Raw genomic sequence first — 20,886 nt, forward strand, 5'->3', positions numbered from 1 at the left:
TTCAGCACACGTGTTCAAGGAGACAGGCACATAAATAATCCATGTGATACTGTCTTTTACAATACAACAACCTACCCTAAAGTTTCCTTAGGTAAAAAAACTAGGAAAATTGTAGAGTAGCCTGACAAAATATAAAATTAAACCAATCAAGCAATTAACATCAACAAAATTGGGCAAAACATATCAATACAGATAAATCCTGGAAAATAATGTTAAACAAAAAAGTTTCAGAGCAAACACAATTCCATTAATATGAAGTTGAAAAAAAAACATAAAATATTGCATGTTGTTTACAAATACATAGTAGTCATTTGGAAACTTCAATAGAAATAATAAACACCAAATTCAGGAGACAGTTACCTTCAGGGATAAAAAGAGGTGAAAGATAAAAGGGTATATAAGGGGCTGCGACTGTATCTGTAATGTCTGTTTCCTAAACAAAACAAAACAAAAAAAAACCCGATTCCAAGAAAAAAGAATAGAGGATGAAAAAGTACCTGCTAGGGAAATATGAAGCAAAAGTTAATATTCAAAAGTAATATCAAACACTTGAATATCAAAAACTACACTACCAAGTATATAAAAAGCAAAAGGTAATTTCAGGACAAAGGAATTACTAACTCTTCAGCAAGATGTAATAAAGACTTCAGTTCAGCCCTAGCTGGGTAGCTCTGTTGGTGAGAGTGTCACCCTTATATGCCAGAGTTGTGAGTTCAATTCCTGAGCAGGGCACATACAAGAGTCAACCAATGAAGTGGAACAACAAATCCATGTCTCTCTGTCTCTCTGTCTCTCTCTTCCTCGCTTGCTAACAGCAACAACAACAACAGCAACAACAAAAGACCTAATTCCATATACATTTTACAAATAATTCCTCAAATTTACTGGGGAAAATAAATTCAATCCGATAGAACTATGAAAAAATCCACTATCATAATAGGAGATGTTAACATCTCGTCCCAAAATTGAGAAAAGACTATTAATATAGAAGATATGACCCACACAAATCACAGGTCTAATCTAATGGAAATGTATGGAACCCTGCACATACACGAGAACACACTTTTCAAGCATAAATATGTCCAAACACTGACCAAGTAATCAGCTACAAAATTAGCCTTAAATGCTGAAGAATCAATATACATAGTCTATGTTTTCTTACCTAAGTGAAATAAACTCAAATCAATAATGAAAAGATAGTTAAAAAAGAAAAAAAATTCTTAAAACCCCAAATACACACTCCTAATCATCTCAAAGGCTGAAAGACAAGCTATGAGATGAAAACAAAGATATCAGAGTGGCCAGTTCCCCAAGGCTTGCTTACACAGTTTTTCTTGGATTCCTATCAGCACTCTTTAAATTCTTACCAAAACTTCTTTTAATGTAGGTTTCTGTTCCTTGTAATAAAACGGGTCCTTCCTAGAACAAATTTCTAGAGTCTTTCTATTTTTTTGTTGCTGGTTTTTTCTTTTTCTTTTTTTAATCATGAAGTCTTTCTGAATCATTAGTGGATGTTGATGGTCAGAACGACTAAATAAAGCAAGGCTGGAAAAAAGAAAAAAAGATACCAGTACTTGGAATAAAATGAATCTTGATAAACAACTTTGAATCTTGTTAAAACAATGCTGATAAACTAAGGTACTTCCCATAAAACAACTAGATGCAAACAAATATGGTAAATACAAGAAAACACCAACCTAAGCTAGGAAACAATTAGAGTCAAGGATGGCAGATTGCTCAAAGTATCAGCTGGTCCCAAATGAGCTCAGCGGGAGCAGTGGTGGCAGTGGTGGTAGTGGCGGCGGCGGTGGTGGTGGTATTAGTTTGTGTGTGTTGGGGGAGATCAACATAGTAGGATACACAGAAGGCAAAATAAATAATTTTTGCTATGAATAGCATTCCTATACAGCACTGGTCAAGTTTGGGTTAGTTTTTCATATGCATATAGACAAAATACAGAAAAATTCAAAGCAGCAAATTAAAAGTAAAATTAAAAGTAAAGATGAAATATTAACTATTTCTTATGTAACACTGTTACATGTATTATCTCATGTGTTCATTCCATTTTACAGATGAGGACACTGAGGGAGATTCAAGAGGTTGCTCAAATTCACACAGCTGCCAGGGAGCAGAGAAAGGACACTATCCTTGTTTTATAAAGGACAATTCTGCTCTATTTTGCATGAATGGAGGTGGTTGGTTATCTGTTTTAGTAAAAGGAACTGAGGGACTGTATGTTACCACAGCCACTCAACAGACAAAGAAGTCAACAGAAGAGGTCTGATACGGAATTTGAGGGAATCAAGAGATATGTCTGATACAAAAGAGAGAGCATAGACTTCGGAGTCAGAAATACCCGGGCTCAAATTCCAGCTTGGTCAGTTACTAGCTGTGTGATGTAAAAATTAGTGTCCCTTTCCTCACCTGTGAAATGTGAAATGTAGCCTTCCTCATGGATATTACTGTTCAGATTCAATGAGTTGAACCATTAGAAAAGGCCACATATGTAGTATAAATATACCAGCTGTATGTTTACATTCTTCATTACATTGTACTACATTAAAACCCATTATCAGTTATAATTAAGTATAACATGCACATACTCTTCAAAAAAGCAACAGATAATACAATTAGGGTAAATGAGTAGGGTTTTCTGTTTGTCCTGCTTAGCGCCCACTTCAAAAAGGTGTACACAGTAGTCACTGTCAAGAATTAATATTGCTTCTGACTTCAACTTACTGCTTCTATCTTGTTTCTCCCAGCCAGCTGTGGTAGGCAGCATAATGTCCCCTACCCCCCACCACACAGACAAACCAGACAGACTCCCACTCATTCCCAGAACCTGTGAATACCTTAGTCTTCAAGGCAAAGGGAACTCTGCAGATATTAAGATTACAGACTCTGAGATATTATCCTAGATTACCCAGGTAAACCCAATCTAATCACAAGTCTTTAAAAGCATAAAACCTTTCCTGGCTTCAGTCAGAGATGGGATGACCCAAGAAATAGAAAGATTTGATATTAGAAGGACTTAATCCCTCATTGTTGGCTTTGAAGACCGAGAAAAGGAGTAAAGGACCAAGAAATGTGGGTATATGGGTGGGCTCTAGAAGGTGAGAACAGCCCTCAGATGAAGGCCAGCAATAAAATGGAGATTTCAGCCCTACAGCTGCAAGGAACTATAAATACACTACCAACATGATGAATGAGCAAGAACCCTCCACAGAGACCCAGTCCTGCTAAAACCTTGACATTAGCCGTGTGAGACATGTGTCAGGCTTCCCCCCCCCCCATTTATTTATTTTTAGAGAGGGGAAAGGAGGGAGATAGAAAGAAACATCAGTGTGTGGCTGCCTCTTGCACACCCTGACCAGGCACTCGGCCTACAACCCAGGCATTCAACCAGGGACCCTTTGATTCACAGGCCAGCACTCAAACCACAGAGCCACACCAGCCAGGGCATGTGTCAGATTTTTGACATGTACATGAACTTATATAGAATTTCAGAGCTGTAAGATAACAAAATTGAGTTGTCTGAACTGCTAGAGGTGTGGTAGTTTACGGTAGCAACACAAAACTAATACAGCTATTCTCTCATTTGCATTAAAAAAAACTGTAAGGCTGTAGAGCATGCTTTCCCTCACCCCCCAGCTCACCTCCTCCCCTTCACTTGCCCAGGCTACTCCCTCTCAGGGGTGCATCTCCTAAACTGCAACCAGGGGAGCGATGAGATAGGCAGAGGCAGCTTGTCCAAGGCTAATCCCCTGAACCTATCTCCAAGGACCCCCTTTCTCTGACTTTTCAGGGAGCTAAAAGCAGCCCCATCTTGACTCACTTCTGTCACTATGAATTCTACCTCCCAGGAATGTAACAGCAACACTGCAGGCTCACTTTCCTATAAAGTTTTTAGAGAGCCAAAGCAGCCCTGCCTAGGTTCTTTCCTGTTGCCTTTCCCTCCTTATTTCACTAAGTCCTTCCTTATTTCGCTGTCCTCAGCTTTAATAAATGTACTCTCAAAAAAAAAAAAAAACTGAAATAAAAAAATTTTTTTATAATAGGGTCCTTAATCCTTTTTGAACAGGGGAAATAAATTGGTCAATGCACGTATCCTACTCAGCAGAGGTTACCTAGAACACATTCACGGTTTTCTAAAGCACTAACTTTGTGCCAGGCATGGTCTCCTGCTTTCAAAAAGATCACTGCAGCATGCATCAATAAATATTTATTTTCTTCCTTTTCCCCTCCATTTTAACGGGAACACAGCTAACTGTCAACTACACCTGAAAATGGGAATATTTTGAAGAGAATACTGGGAGAAACATAAAGAGCTACATCATATCACAGCTATTAAAAGTAAAAACTTGTAAGAGGTATGGGTTAAGAGGAAGAAGAAATAAGTAAATAATTTGCCCCAAATGACATAGCTCAGTTTCATCATCTATAGAATGGTAACTTCACTTATCTGTTGAAGGACTAAAAGATAAAAAGCTTTTGATATTGTATATTAACTATAAAAAGTATACCAAATTCCTCACGAGAATCTACTACATAGACATAGTGCCAAAAGCTAATGTGATACAAAATTCTATATAAATTCAGCCTGGATATATCTTAGGCATGACTTAAAGAAAATCCAAGAAAGCAGAATATGTGGCAATTAAAAAAAGGAATTAATTTTAGAAATAGCCAAGCAAAAAATGCCCATGACTGACCAGTAGAGGGGGAATGTCATAGTAGTACTACCACTACCACCACTATGAACAATGCTTTTACAAAATGCAGGTGTCCTGGATTCACTGCAGATCTGCTAAAACAGCATCTCCAAGGATGAAACCCAATTCATCTGAGTTGACAAACACCACAGGAATTAAAGTGGGTGCGTATGCACGCTTATCATGGAGGGAATGTAGCTAACACCTTCTTGCCAGGTGTCCTTTGCTTCCAAGTGAAGTGTAACAGCTAGAATGCAGAGTATTTAAAATCTTGCAAATAAACACGGCTGATAGAATCAAATGGGAAAGTTTCATGTAAAAATTGAAGCTAGAAAAGGGGACAAGTGGTTGCATCTTTGTAGCAACAGACACAGCCTCACAGACTGATAATAAACAGAATAGAAAAATGGAGTAAGAACAGCTGGACCAGAGTGAGAGGGAAAAACAGCTGAGCTGGCAAAATTAGGATCTGAACAAATAAAACAGCAAAATTCCTGGTGACTACAAGAGGAGGAAAGCTGGCAGGATAAAATGCAAAGGGGAAGCAGTGGGGACAATAATAGAAAACATTAATTTTATGTTGGAGCAGGAATGGAGTGGGGACAAAAAGGACAGGAGCACTGAGAAAACAGAGAGGGGCACTGTTTGAGATGAGTAGGCAGGTCACTAGGAAACGGGAGAAGGGGGGAAAATGAGAATACAGGGTCAAGACCTCTAGAGTGCAATATAAAGTCTCAGGAGAAATAGAAATATTGGGGGAAACAAGTAGCAAATAAGCTGGTTAGGAGAGAAAGAAAACGAAAGCACTGGTCAAAAATCTTGAAAGACTACAAATAGCATGCATAAGGCAATAATTTAAGTATAACAGAAGTATACTGTCTAAATTTTAGATGATGTTAAAAGGTATGTTTCAACCACAGCCAGGTAGCTGAATTGGTTAGAGCACTGTCCCATTATGCCAAGGTTGCCGGTTCAATTCCCAGTCGTCAGGGCACTTACAAAAATCAAACAATAAGCCCTAGGTGGTGTGGCTTGGTGGACTGAGTGCCAGCCTGTGAACTGAAAGGTTGCCAGTTCGATTTCCGGTCAGAACAGATGCCTGGGTTGCAGGCCAGGCCCCCAGTCTGGGGATGCACGAGAGGCAACAGATCTATGTGTCTCTCGTACTTCGATGTTTCTCTCCCTCTCCCTCCCTTCCCCCTCTCTAAAAATAAATAAATATTTTTTAAAAAGAAAAGAAAAATCAACCAATGAAAGCATAAATAGGTGGAACAACAAATCAATGCTTCTCTTCCTCATTCTGCTCTCTCTAAAATCAATCAATAATTTTTTAAAGTATGTTTCAAATATGTTTTAGCTTTCTGATTTAATAAAACCACTACGCGCATTTAGAAACAAACTAAACAACATAGTTTAGAAATGTGTAAGCGACTAACACATCTATGAAGAAAAGTAAGAGAAGGATTAATACAGACTTCAGAGTAGCAGAAGCCTGGTAAAGAAGGCGAGGTATGTGATGAGGATCTGTATTGCTTTAGCATGGGTGTTTGATTTAGTACTATTCTTCAAAACTATTAAACTTTCAATACACATTATATATCTAAAATATTCATATTCCATCATTAAAAACACAATTCCATTTTAATGGAATTTTTCTACCTCTGAATTCCCCAGTTTTTAAAAATATATATTTTTCAATTACAGTTGACATACACTATTAGTTTCACATATACAACACAGTGATTTGGTATTTACTTTATATAACTTACCAAGTGGTCACCATAATTAGCATCCATCTGACACCACACACAGTTATTACAAGACTATGGACTATATTTCCTATGCTGTACTTTACATCCCTCATGACTGTTATAATATATGACAATATCTGTAATATCTGCACATCTTAACTCCTTCCCCCTTTTCACCCATCCCACCAATCCCCCTTCCCACCTGGAAACCATCAATTTGTTGTATCTTTAAGTTTCTTTTGTTCAATTATTTTGTTTTTTTGATTCCACATATAAGTGAGATCATATGGTATCTGTCTTTCTGTTTGACTTACTTCATTTAGCATAATACTCCCTAGGTCTATCCATGTTGTTGCATGTTTGTTTTCTGAAGATTTGATTTGAGAACCAACTTTTCAAATAAAAATCTGAGTCTTAAAAAAAAAAATACTGAAAGTGATTCTCAAGTTTCTTTAAAGAAACTCAACTTTGAGTTTTCCACAGGAAAAGGGCTTCCTTTTGTTATAACTCTAAAGTATTAGCAGGGGTGTCCAACCCGTGACCTGCAGGTCACACATGGTCCAGAACAGCTATGAATGCAGTCCAACACAAAATCATAAATTTACTAAAAACCTTTTTTTGCTCATCAGTTTTTATTAGTGTTTGTGTATTTAATATGTGGCCCAAGACAACTCCTCTTCTACCAATGTGGCCCAGAGATGCCAAAAGGTTGGACAACCCTGTGAGATTCCTTTAGGATTTTGCTGTTGTTCTCTCTCGTATTTTCATTTCAACTTCCAATGTCCCCTATGTTAACACGCATGCATGCACACACACACCAGCCAATCTGGTCTTACAACCAACTCTACACTTCTCATTCTTTCCTTCTCTTTCACACTTCAAGTCTTCAATAAAATGGCTCTACTTTTAACTTCCCTGTATCTCTCTCTCTTTACATAACCACCAGTAAGATTGACCCACTGAGTTGCAAACATGTACTACCAACTCCCTACCAGACATTTCCACTTGTCCACCTGAAAAACCCCTACTCATCATTCCAATTTTATTCCAAATATCACCTCCCTGGTAAAACCTTGTAACACCTCCCCCACCAAGAACTCATCCACTTATCTATTAAAAATTTCTGACACTGAAAGACCCACCTTTACATTTAAGACAAAGTCAAAAGCTTTCCAGACAGGCAACAAAATAAGTAAATAAATAAATGTAAGATTAATTAGAATACACGTTGTGAAGGTAGTCAAAAGTATCAATACAAACTTCCAGTAATAAGAAAAATAAGTCCTGGGGATGCAAGGTACAGTATGAAAAATATAGTTAACAATACTATACTCTCTTAGCAGTTGAAAGATGCTAAGAGAGTAAATTTTTAAAAGTTCTCATTAGAAGAAAAAATATTTTATAAACATGTGTGGCAACAAATATTAACTAAACTTACTGTGGTAATCATTTTGCAATATATACATATATTAAATCATGTACACTTGAAACTAATACATTATATGTCAATTATATCTCAATTAATGAAATACACTCAGAAGATACAATAATGTATAAGCAGGCTGGTCTTGTTTATTTTCTAACACAGCATTTTGTGCTCAAAAGAACAAAGTGAAGGGGACCAGTACAATGCAATAAGGAGTGGTAGGGTTTGTTATCTTCTTGAAAGAATAGATGAATAGGAATTGGTCAGGTGAAAAAATTCTACCTCGACCTTTCTTTTTGGCCAGGTGAGGGGGGACTGCACAGCAGGAAGGGGCATTTCAAATAGAATATAAGGCATGTGTGCTTTTGTGTGCCTAGTTCAGTGGCAGAGAAAGGGAGGGAAGATTAGTGATGAAGTTAAAATTAAAATGGTACCGCGGTTCGATTCCCAGTCAGGGCACATGCTTGAGTTGCAGGCCAGTTCCCAGCAGGGGACACATGAGAGGCAAACATACATTGATGTTTCTGTCCCTCTCTCCTTCCCTTCCCCTCTAAAGATAAATAAATTAAAATTATTTTTTTAAATATCTTTAAAAACACTGGTTGTTAAAAAAATTTAAATGGTAGGCAGATGTCAGAATTTTAGGTAGAACAACTGTAAATCTATTACAATTTTTTTCTTTCTCTATACTTGATAATTACCTGCCTATGATATTAGGCCAACCTTGTTAAAAACCAATTTCCAGTCTATATCTAGATTTAAATAACACATTTTCCTAAATGATTTTTCAGAAATAAGACACTATCAATGAAAAAATTTTAAGCTAAAATATTTTAACTGCCTTTGGTCGAACAGCAAAAAAACAAATATTTCAATAATATCATCATGATCTTGTGAAATGTTTTCAAACACTTCACTGAAAGAGGGGATTCTGAAAAGGAAAATGAGCATGGTACTTTCACATCTGTTCTCACTTTGTCTCACTACTGAAAGTAGGGATTGCTAATGACTTTTATAAGGCTAGGGAAAATGAGAAACAGGGAAAGCAGAGATTTACTGCATTTTAAGATGTGTATTTTCACACTATGACTTTTTTAAAAAATCAAGATAGATCTCACACTACTGACTTAATATCATCTTGGGTATACTTTGAATTAAAAAAACATGCTAAAGCATTTCAACCAAAGCCAATAGTAACAAAGTGGCAGAATGGGGTTAATAGAATTCTGCCGTCAAGTTATTAACGTATATTAATAGGAACAGAGTAGCCTGTCTGACCATTCTTTCAGTAATTTAATTAAATGTATGGGGCCTATCTTCTACTAGGCTCTTCTTGAAATACAAAGCCACACAATACACTTTTTCTGCCTTTAAGAAGTATATAAATCAAACACAGATGCCCACACAAAGTAACATTCTGGGATTAATATTAGAAAAATTACACACTTCCCAGCTTTTTGGTTAAGATCATATATTAAACTGACAGAACAGATATCTACACCTGAGGATAACATAGTAAATAGACTTTTAGAGCAGGAAGATGGGATAGAAGCTTGCTCCATCCACTCCGCACATCGACCTGGTGTTGCTGTACTTCCAGGAACAGTATACCCCCTTGAGAGAAATATCAGAAAGATGATACAAAGTGAGATATATGCAGGTAAAAGGTAGTCACTTCCAGCCAGCATACCAGGAAAAGCCTCACACATCATGAGAACTTAATATATGTTGACTCTGAAAGCATTACGGAAGATCCAGGTTAGGCCTTGAAAGGCTAACAGAATTTCACAGAGGAAACACTCCACACAGAGGGAGCAGCAGAGACCAGAATAAAAGGCACTCGGCCTCACTGGCAGAAGAAAGGTAAAGAATAATGAAAAGTAAATGGGGCTAAAATATGCGATTCCTTCGAGGTCAAACAAAACAATGTGAGCAGAGGATAGTCTGCAACCAGCCACGTTTCAGGAAGAATAATCTGACAGTACACTATGCAGGCCGAACTGGGGTGGAGACGAAGCACTGCAGCATAGAGTCCAGTGTCAAGTATTTCAGTGCCTGACCTAGTGATAACAAAAGCAATGGCATGAAAGGAGTGTGTTCCTTCTGAACTGCCTCAGGATTGTTTTTGAATGGTAACAAAATACAAGAGAACAGCACCAACATGCTAACATTTGTAGCCCCACTACTCCTAACACAAAACCGCACCCATAGTAGATGCTCAATAAACAAGCTGAAAGAAGTCAACTTGCAAAAACTAATTTGAATCTTTACTGCTAAATGTCTACAATCACTCTCCCACTTTTCAAAACCACTCCTATTACAGTTAAAGTGAAGTCCATCTTCAGTTTTGTTTTTACAGCCTGAATCAAAATTTGCCAGTAAGCTTTTAGACACCCACTTTCTTTTCCTTCAAAATATGCCACAGTATTTTAAGTATATAAATTTGCTAATAAACATTTGCAAACCACTGCTTTACCTGGGATTTTCCATAGAAAATCATCATTTTCCATATAAACATGCACCAGAAAACCTAAATAAAAAATCTTATTTATGGCAGAAAGTTTTTCTTTTAGGCAGCAATCAACATGCTTCTAACTTTACTGATTGAATCCGCTATATCCCTAGTGCAACCACAAGCTGCAACGCACATTTCCAAAGTTGTATAAAGAGTACAGAGTTGTGCAGGAGTCATCCGTGAAATCAGACTCTGAGATATTAGTAGTTACAACATCTGAAGAAGCCTAAGTTTTATCATTAGATTCCTAATAATACCAAAACTACAGGTATTAATAAATATTTTAGGAATTTTACTTATCGATGAAATACACTAGGACGTTATTTTAGGTAAGAATATCTGCCTTTCTTTCTGCTTCAAACGACATCAAGTCACCTGAAAATTGGCAGTTGTGACCTGGATTTGATGTATGGAAAAAAATCAGTGTCCCCAACACCCAGATACACACGCACACACCCACAACATTTGCATTACTATTAAATGACCCCAGTTTACACGTGGCAAGTCTACAGAACTATTTCATGTTTTAATTACATCGAAAGGGATTCCTCACCCGTCAAGTAATGGAATGCAATTAATTCTGAGTTGGGAATTGAAAGTGTTAGGGGAAAAAATAATTTTTTAAGAGTTTCTTCTAGGCTGGCTGTCCCACACGAGAAAGCGCTTTGTCCACGTCTAGGCAGACGTGTATAGGTCGGAGAAGGTGGGACTGTTCAGGAAACCAAGACCCTTCTCCTGCCCATCACCTTCTGCTCTCCTCTGCCTCCCCTTTTCTTTCTAGGGGGCGGTGGAAAGGCCCCCGAATGAGAAGCCCTGGCGAGGGACTGCAATCATCTGAGCCAGGCCCTGAAGACGCTGGGTTGGGCAGCCCCTCCTGTCACACACTTCCCAGATCAACCACCGTGAAGGGCTGCCACGGCCCCAGCTGCAGGGCTGCTCGGGGCGGGGGCTGCGGACCCGGCCCGTCCAGGCCGCGGCTCTCGCAGTGCCCACGTCACCAGCTCCAGCACTGCGGAAATGGAGCGCCGCGGCCCGGAGGGAGGCGCGGAACGGCGTCGGCGACGCGGTGCCGCTGCCAGCCGCCGTCTGCCGCTCCGCCGGGGTCTGTGGGCAGCCGACACCCACTTTGCCGCGTCTGGGGCCCTCACCTGTGTCGCCGATGATGATGTACTTGAAGAGATAGGCGTACGCCATGGCCGCGGCCGCTCAGTGCCAGGGCACACGGCTCCTCCTCCCGCTACTGCTCCTCCTCCTCCTCCGGGCCCCTCACCCGGCGCCGCTCAGCCTCCAAACACCAGGCCCCGCCCGCCGCAGCAGCCGTCAGTCGCCGTCAGCAGCCGAGAGTGAGCAGCAGACAAGCCGGACAAACTGACACCGGCGTAGCAGTGGGAGACAATCGCCTGACAGAGTCTGGTGGAACAATAACAGCCTCCGCTGCACCTCCGCCCCGCCTCCGCGCCGACCCGGAAGAGCTTCGGCCGCCGGCACCGTCGGAGTAAAGGGGAGGAGCCGCTACGCCGGCAGCGCCGCACCCCCGGGCCGGAGCCCCGCCCAGCGCCAAGCGGGCCGCGCCCAGTCTGCCAGCAGCCCGGCGGGGCGTTGGTTGTTACTGCAACTTTGTGCGTGCGAGTGATCCCAGATGCCAGAAGTTGGCGGTGCGGAGGGGAGAGTTCGGTTCTGTCGAGGGTGCCGGGTTCTTCCGTTTTGCGGAAGGGGCTCGGAACACGTCGTGGGAAGGTTGCGTTCGGAGTAGGATCTGGCCCTTGGCTGGTGAAAAGGTGTTTGAATGCAGGACCCTCCGGGAGGTGGGTTGGTGTGCGATGATGTTTCTGGACTTGGGGACTGGACTGCACAGTGAAAATGCAAGTGTTTATATATTCCAAACAGTAAATAAGGGAAAACGAATAAATAATGTTATGCCCCTACGGCGCAATACTATAGGGCTCTTAAAAATGTAAAGACTGACTTAGATTAAGTGAAAACAGAGCACAAGAAAGACTGTATAATTGTATATTTGTATAATATGTTATTTACATATATGTAACAATCACTTATACAATAAATAATTGTAACTTATATTTTATATCAATATATGTATTTTTAGCATTGTGTAAAACAATGACAGTAATTTATTTTTTAATATATTTTATTATGCCATTAGTTGTTCTATTTCCCCTCTACCTTGCACACCCCCCACCATTCCCCCCTTTAGTTTATGACCACATGTCTCAAGTTCTTTAGATTCCATATTTCCCATACTATTCTTGCCCTCCCCCTATCTATTTTCTACCTACCATCTATGCTACTTATTCTCTGTACCTTCTCCCTTCTCCTTCTCCCACTCCCCTGTTGCTAACCCTCCATGAGATCTTCATTTCTATGGTTCTGCTCCTGATCTAGCTGTCCTCTTAGTCTGTTTTGTTTTATGTGTGGTCGTTAATAACTGTGCATTTGCTGCCCTTTCACTGTTCATATTATTTATCTTCTTTTTCTTAGGTAAGTCCCTTTAACATTTCATATAATAAGGGCTTGGTGATGATGAACTCCTTGAATTTGATCTTATCTGAGAAGCACTTTATCTGTCCTTCCATTCTAAATGAAAGCTTTGCTGGATAGAGCAATGTTGGATGTAGGTCTTTGGATTTCATGACTTGGAATATTTCTTTCCAGTCCCTTCTTGCCTGTAAGGTCTCTTTTGAGAAATCTGCTGACAGTCTGATGGGAACTCCTTTGTAGGTGACTGTCCCCTTATCTCTTGCTGCTTCTAGAATTCTCTCCTTCATTTTAATCTTGGCTAATATAATTATGATGTGCCTTGGTATGTTCCTTCTTGGGTCCAACTTCTTTGGGACTCTCTGAGCTTCCTGGATTTCCTGGAAGTCTATTGCCTTTGCCAGATTGGAGAAGTTCTCCTTTATTATTTGTTCAAATAAGTTTTCCACTTGTGGCTGTTCCTCTTCCCCTTCTGGTACCCCCTATAATTCGGATGTTGGACCATTTAAAGATGTCCTGAAGGTTCCTAAGCCTCTTCTAATTTTTTTGAATTCTTCTTTCTTCATCCTTTTCTGTTTGGTCATTTTTTTCCTCCTTCTGCTTCACTCCTTTGATTTGAGTCCCAGTTTCCTTTCCATCACTATTGGTTTCCTGTGCATTTCCCTTCATTTCAATTAGTTTAGCCTTCATATGTTCCTCTAATTTGTGACTAAAATCAACCAGTTCTGTGAGCATCCTGATCACCAGTGTTTTGAACTGTGCATCTGAAAGTTTGGCTATTTCTTGGTCACTTAGATTTATTGGCTCTGGGGCTCTGAGTTGTTCTTGAGCCATGTTTTGGTCTGTTCTCGCCTGTTAAGTATGAGGAGCAAAGCCTTAGGTGTTCACCAGGGCAGGGCCACCCACGTTGTTGTTTTGTGATGCTGCATGTGGAGGCAGGGTCAGAGAGGATCAATGGCGGTCCCCTCTGCCACTTTTCGCCACTGGGGCCTTCGTGGTTCATCTCACCCCTCACTCCTTCACTGGTTTATCTGCTCGCGAATGTGTGACCGTGGTCAGCCCTCATTGAGTCCACCGCCTTGCGCCCTCAGTGGGTCTGCCCGCTTCTCCACACCTGGGATCTGCCCACTGCTTCCTGCACACCTGGGTCGTGTGCCTGGGTAGGTCCGGTAGATTTTTCCTGCCCGACCCAGCTCTGCTGCTGGCTCTGCCCCTCTTACCGGTTTGGCTAAAGGGTTTGTTGTTGTCGGAGTTCTGTGTAGTTCAATTTTCTGTGGTTTGGCTGCATTTTCATTGCTAAAACTTTGTTGTTTTTAAACTTGGTTGTGTGAGAAGGAGTAGTGCTTCCACCTACGCCTCCATCTTGGCGGAAGTTTAAAAAATGACAGTAATTTAAATGCCCATATTTGTATAGTCGATCTGAAAGGAAACACAACTGGCACCAAGGGAGGGGTGTGATTGGAAAAAGAGCTATGTTTCACAGAATAATTCACTTACGGTTCGAATTTTTTTTTTTGCAGTGTTCAGGAATTACCTGTTGAAAAATACATTTAAGATACTAAACAAATAATTTTTTGTTCATTGAACTAATACTTTGTGAGTACTTACTTTGTTTCCTGCACCCCTAGCAATTACAATGAAATGCAGACTCTGTAGGAAAGAAGCACAAATTTTAGAAGAGGGAATACAGGACAGAGTCAGTGTCAGGAAAGGTTACCTGACACTAGAAGATTATGTCTGAACCAGGCTGATGAATTATAAGTAAGAATTTGTCAAAAAGACAAAAGTTCAGGGAAAGGAACTGAAGTTTTAGGCCCAGAAACAATGTGCAAAGTTCATGGATTTGTTCAGGGAATTTAAAGTTGTGTGAAGGGGGAAGTGACTGGGATTTAGTGGCCTAGTTGCAGTTGCCTAATACTCTCTTCTCTCCCTTGGGGCTATCTCACATAATTCTGTTAACACCTTCATGCTGGGCAAGTGTGAACTCACAGTTTTTTTTTCTAGATTATTTGGACGGGATTTTACTAAAGGTTCAGGGATAGTTTACAAGGATTTGACATGAAAGTTACCTGGAATTGCATAACTTGGTTTACTCTTTTCTTTGGGGGAGGGGATGTCTCTGCCCAGGTTCCAGAGTCCATTTGTCCCTCCCATTGGAGTGCTTTCTCTGGGTCTTTACTAGTGATGATACACATTAAGCTGGTGATACACATTTGCCCTGGCTGGTGTGGCTCAGTGGATTGAGTGCCTGCCTGCAAACCAAAGGTCACTGGTTCTGATTCCCAGTCAGGGCACATGCCTGGGTTGTTGGCCAGGTCCCCAACAGGGGGTGCTGGAGAGGCAACCACACGTCAATGTTTCTCTCCCTCCCTCCCTCCCTCTCTAAAAATAAATAAATAAAATCTTTTAAAAAAGAATCTCCCCTCCTTCCAAGAGAAATTCAGTTTCCTACCACTTTCAGAGGTATGGCCTTATAACCTCAACAGGACAAGTCTCTCAGGGTATTACACAAAAGCCTAGCATCCTTCTGAGGCAGGAAGATTCCTACACTATTAGAGCAGGTCACGCAGGGTTTTGTAGCTGTGTCAGTATGCACAAAGAATTTTACCCAGTGGACACAGGAAAACTGAAGAGAAAGGTCAGAAATCATGGAGAGGGACATGACGCTATAGCGGCATTAGAGAGGCAATGTGGAGTACATAAAAGAAATTAGGAAACCTGGCTGTTGATCTTGGCCCTACCACTAACCGACTAACAAATTATTTGGATTCTTAGAGTAGTGCACCCAGCTATAAAGTGAAAGAGTTAAGTGTTACCTAACAGGGCTGTTTCAAGTCTAAAGTTCTTGAATTTGATGTCTATCCAACCTCCAGATTGAAAGCCACCTGTAAAATAGGTAGTAATCCTCTTATGAAAATGTCAGGCCCACAAGAGTCAAATGAATGTGGTTCCTACTTAGAACTGGGATGCATTACTTATTTGTGCACAGGAATTGTAATGGCAGTTTCTACAGAGCTCTGTCAAAAAAGAAAAAGAGGGTTCAGTTGTCAAGTCTTCCCTTGAGCCTCTTTTTTCTTACCTGGAAAATGTAGATAATAATTACCTCACAAAATAAATTTGGGATCTAAGGAGATAATGTATGTGAAGATATTTTGTAAATTATGAAAAATATGTATTTAATACATAAAACATTTAGCGCTGCATAATTTTTTTAATTACCTTGAGAGAATAAAGACAATCACAATATAAATTTATGTTTTAAAATCAGCTACATTCCTGTCTCTGTTTTATGTGTCTGCTTATTTTTTCCTGTATGTACTTCATGATATTTCTCTAATCCTATATGCTGTTTTCAGTTTTGTTTTTTGTTTTCAGTTTTTTTTTTAAACAATACGGGGTGGAAATAAAAATCACAGAAATTCCGTTTAAAACATTTATCCCCGAAATTCAAAAACATTTTTCAAGAAAGATTCCTCAGGCAAAATAATTCCTCAGGCACTCTTCTCTTAAGTGATAGTAGGTAATCACAGGAAATCACTTCCTGTGATTTTCCATTCAGTTCGATTTTTAGCTGTTTCACCCTCTTGGGGATGCATTTCAGTAACCTCATCTCTCAGTCTTACATCATTTATGTTGTGAAGGTCAAAACTGAAATTTAAAGATTGAAAGACTATATTCTCCAAGTTCTCCTTATTCAAGTTTTCCATGACATTTTGTAGTACAATATAATATTGGAATTTTGCATTTACTTCTTAGCCATACTTTTCATGTGTTTACATTTTCTCTGGTTTTGATTGCTCTGAGATGTGGGGTGAAAGGCAGGATGGATAAGGATGGAAAAATGGTGACCTGGAATATTGTCATTCATTGGTTTTTACTTTGGTTTCCTTGGCCAGTTCTTGAATGAACTCAGGGGCTCTGATCCTCCAGAAATGGTATGTGATATGTTGTATGTATTTACATATATCTAATTTTATAGGAAAGATTCTTGCACAAGTCCATAACCCAGAAATAATTAAGAACCACTGTTAAGTGCCCTTTTTAGCCATTTCTAAATACCATGACACAACTAATTTTCCAGAAAATACTAATGAGCTCAGTACCAATTTTGGAGGAAGATAAAGCTAGTTTCAAATCCTGAATTTACTATCTACAGTTGAATGGTCTTGGATAAATTACTAAACTGTCTAAGCCTTAGTTTTTTCATGTGATGATGTAAGTAAAGCATCTAACACAATGTCAAGCTCACAGACATTAAATAAACGAAGTCATTTCCCTCTTCCTTTTATCCTCTCTTTATTCTCCACCTGCAACTTGTCACTAAGACCAGTAGGAATTAAATGGGACTAATGAAGACCCTGCCTTACATGAGATTAAAATCTTTTTGTGCTGAGTCATGAGTGGCTTGGGCCTGACAAAGGCTATGTCAGGGGAAGGGAAAGGTGCTTTGTTATTTTAGAGGACAGCATTTTGTTCTGGGAAATGAGGGTAAATTTGATGGAAGGAGACTGTTTAAGCTGAGCCTTTAAGGGCATTACCTTTTGTAGTTAATGCTTTAACCTAGTTGTCCCAAATTCTTCGTTGTATTTTCTTCACCTTATCCACCTGATCTGCCATTTCTATTCTGAGTGGGCAATCCACTTAATATTCCCTGTTTTCCTTGTCTATGCAGGACCTATTCTGACCACTTGTCAAAGCCAGATACGACTGTTTTCTCTCTTCCATTCCGTTGTACTCACTCTTCACACGCTTACTTGAGTGCAAAGTGAATGATCGCATATTCACATCCTTAGTCAACGAGTATGTAGATGGCTGAAGAAACTTTCTTTCTGTCCTTTTTTTACCAATAGACTGACTATTAGTAATACAAGAGACCCACCTGAGTGCTTGGACCAGAGAAACAGTCAACGTTGGAATAATAAGAGCTTATTTTATAAAACAGTGGATTAAAAATATAACTACATAAAATATTTTGAATTAATAATTAATATAAAACTTGAGTTAAAAACCAGAATAGTGCCCTGGCTGGCGTAGCTCAGTGGACTGAGCATGGGCCTACGAACCAGAGGATCGCAGTTGGATTCCCAGTCAGGGCCCATGCCTGGGTTGCAGGCCAGTTCCCAGCAGGGGACACGAGAGGCAACCACACATTGATGTTTCCCTCTCTCCTTCCCTTTCCCTCTAAAGATAAATAAATAAAATCTTTAAAAAAAAAAACAACAGAATAGTGTTCTTAAATTAACTACTTTTTAAAGTCCTTAACATTTGCATAATGCTTTCAGCAGAGAAAGTGGTCTGGAGAAAGGCCCAGTATTGGGCCTTTCTTGATTCTGTGAGGCCTGAGTTATAGTCTCTTTCCTGACACTACCTAGCTAACTTTGAAAAAATTACCTTCAAACTTTTTTGTCATATGTTCACAGAGATAATAATTCTGGTGGCTTATATAATAAAATCAATCGCTGAGAGGCAGATCTGAGAGCTCTCTGAAAAGTACATTATTACTAGGAGAGGGCACATATACCAAATTGTGGGTGAATGATTTTCTGCACATGTATCTAAGTATATTAAAAGACCAACCATATAACATCAGTGATATTTTATAATCTGCATTTTTTGTGTGTTTGTCAGCAGAGGCTACACCATGCAATTGCTTCAAACCCTACTCTCCTTTTATCTCTAATGTGTTCTGTGTCTTGTTTTCATTGGTAGGTGTTCCTTGTTTTGGAAAAGTAGCAATTGGAATGAGAAAGGGGATGCATGAGGACTATTCTTAAAATTATGTTGAAGAGAGAACCATTTACAACTTCTTTAATAAAAATTGTTTTTGTTGTTGTGCAGTTACAGTTGTCCCCATTGTTCCCCTGTTGCTCTCCCCTGCCCAGTCCACCACCTGCTCCCAAAGACAGTCCCTTCCCCATTGTCCTTGTCCATGGGTCCTTTGTACATCTTCCCCTTCTTTCCTCCATTATCCCTCTCTCCCATCCCCTGTGGTCCCTATCAGTTTGTTCTTTATTTCTATGTCTCTGGTTCTTTTTTGCTCATTTGTTTGTTTTTTTTATTAGGTTCCACGTATAGGTGAGATCGTATGGTATTTGTCTTCACTGCCTGGTTTATTTCGCTTAGCATAATGCTCTCCAGTTCTATCCATGCTGGCAAAAAGGGTAGGAGCTCCTTTCTTTCTGCTGCATAGTATTCCATTGTGTAATGTACCACAGTTATTTGACCCACTCATTTACTGATGGGCACTTAGGCTGTTTCCAGCACTTGGCTATTGTAAATTGTGCTGCTATGAACATTAGGGTGTATAAGTTCTTTTGAATATTGTGTTTTAGGTTTCTTAAGGTATGTTCCCAGCAGTGGAATTGCTGGGTCAAAAGTCAGTTCTATTTTTAATTTTCTGAGGAAATTCCATACTGTTTTCCACAGTAACTGCACCAGTCTCATTTACAACTTCTGTAAGTACTTCAATTTATTTTCATCTTTACTCCTACAGGTCTTTAAATTTTGGGTTTTCTCTCCCTTTTTGAGGAAATGATAAGTAAGTTCTGTCCCATTGGGAGGTGGGACAGAGAAAACTTTCTGTCACTGTCTTTGGTGTAAGAGGAGATCTTAGAAAGTTAAGTGGTGCAGGAAATTGTTAGATCACATTTCAACTGTCTTCTCTCTCCTCTCCTACCTGTCTAATCTTTAGCTCTGCTTCTTACAGTCTTATGGTGAGAATTTTCAACATGTGGCATTAGATGGGGAAAATGACCACCCCACAGTCACATTTCACTTCTAATATGGAGAAAAATAGGAATATTTTCCCCAAATTTTCTTATTTTTAAAAATAAAAGTTGTTATTGAAAGAATGAATCTGTTCTTCAAAAATTGAGATTACATCTAATGACTCACATTTAAAAATCTGCAAGGCAATTTAGATTTGGTCCAAGAATTGTTGCATATTTCTGCTGCTCTTAAATTTCTCAATTTAAGGAATCTGGGGATCAGTTCTCAAGAACTTCTTCAAGTAAACAGATTATGTGAAACTGTAGTACAACCTTAAGATAGCAGTCAACATTTATTCTTGCAAATTTTTGTGTATCAGAAATCTAGGAGTAGCTTATCTGGCTGGTTCTGGCTCGGGTGTTTTGTGGGGTTGTAGTTAATCTTTCAGCCAGGGCTGCAGTCATCTGAAGGCTGGACTGGGACTGGAGGATCCACTTCCACGATGGCTCAGTCACGTGGCTGTCGGGGAAGGCCTTAGTTCTTTACCATGTGGACCTCCCATAGGATTGCTTAAGTATCCTCGTGACACAGAAGCCGATTTCTCCCAGAGGGAGTGATATGAGAAAAAAGCACAAGGCCAAAACCTCAAAAGTCTTTTATGATCTAGCCTCAGAGTCACGTGTCATCACTTGGTCCCACAGACCTACTATGGTGAAATGCAGGAAGGGACTACGCAAGCAAGGGCGTGAACGCCAGAGGCAAGGGTCTTGGGGAGTCACCTTAGAAGCTGGCTGCCAGAACCCAAAGAGCTCAAGAACTAAAAACAAGGATTCTAATAAGTGTCTAGCCATCTGAATCAGATACACTTCAGGTCAAATCAGGTTCATTTAACCTGTCTGCAGTATATTTACTATAAATAGATGAATCTATAAAGAAGTTCATTGCGGTTTTGGTTTTATGTGCTTCTAAAAATATTTTAAGTAAAGGACTTGAAAAAAAACTATTTTACAGTGAGAAAAGAAAGACGAAAACAGTTTTCAGTTTTTAAAAATTATACTTCAAGGCAACTGTTTTAAGGATAGAATACAGTGACAGTGTAGCTCCTTGAAAGGATTTTTTGGAAACAGTTGTTTGTTTCCATCCTAAGTCCTTTCTGATTCAGGGGGTTCAACACAGTAAACAACGCATTAACTTCTTCATTAACTTTGCATTTCTACTTCTTCATTAGCTTCTTTTGAACACTTTTATGGGACCTCAGTACTTTCCTAACTGTGAAAAGTT

The 20,886-nt window shown here is 39.6% G+C and overlaps 1 protein-coding gene and 1 pseudogene across 1 annotated transcript in view; one reads left to right on the forward strand and one right to left on the reverse strand.

Annotated features, from left to right (window-relative positions):
• Window positions 1-11,814, reverse strand: part of RAB2A (RAB2A, member RAS oncogene family) — a 105,759-nt gene extending 93,945 nt beyond the window's left edge. Inside the window, exon 1 of the mRNA XM_053660842.1 lies at window positions 11,553-11,814. Within this exon, the coding sequence (XP_053516817.1) occupies window positions 11,553-11,598 (46 nt within the window). The 5' untranslated portion in view covers window positions 11,599-11,814. The remainder of the gene's footprint in view (window positions 1-11,552) is intronic.
• On the forward strand, window positions 9,331-9,505 carry LOC119035424 (uncharacterized; annotated as a pseudogene).
• Window positions 11,815-20,886: the final 9,072 nt, after the last annotated feature.

The sequence above is a fragment of the Artibeus jamaicensis genome, unplaced genomic scaffold (assembly GCF_021234435.1).
Source record: "Artibeus jamaicensis isolate MK-2021 breed Jamaican fruit bat unplaced genomic scaffold, CSHL_Jam_final scaffold_916, whole genome shotgun sequence".
NCBI lineage: Eukaryota > Metazoa > Chordata > Mammalia > Chiroptera > Phyllostomidae > Artibeus > Artibeus jamaicensis.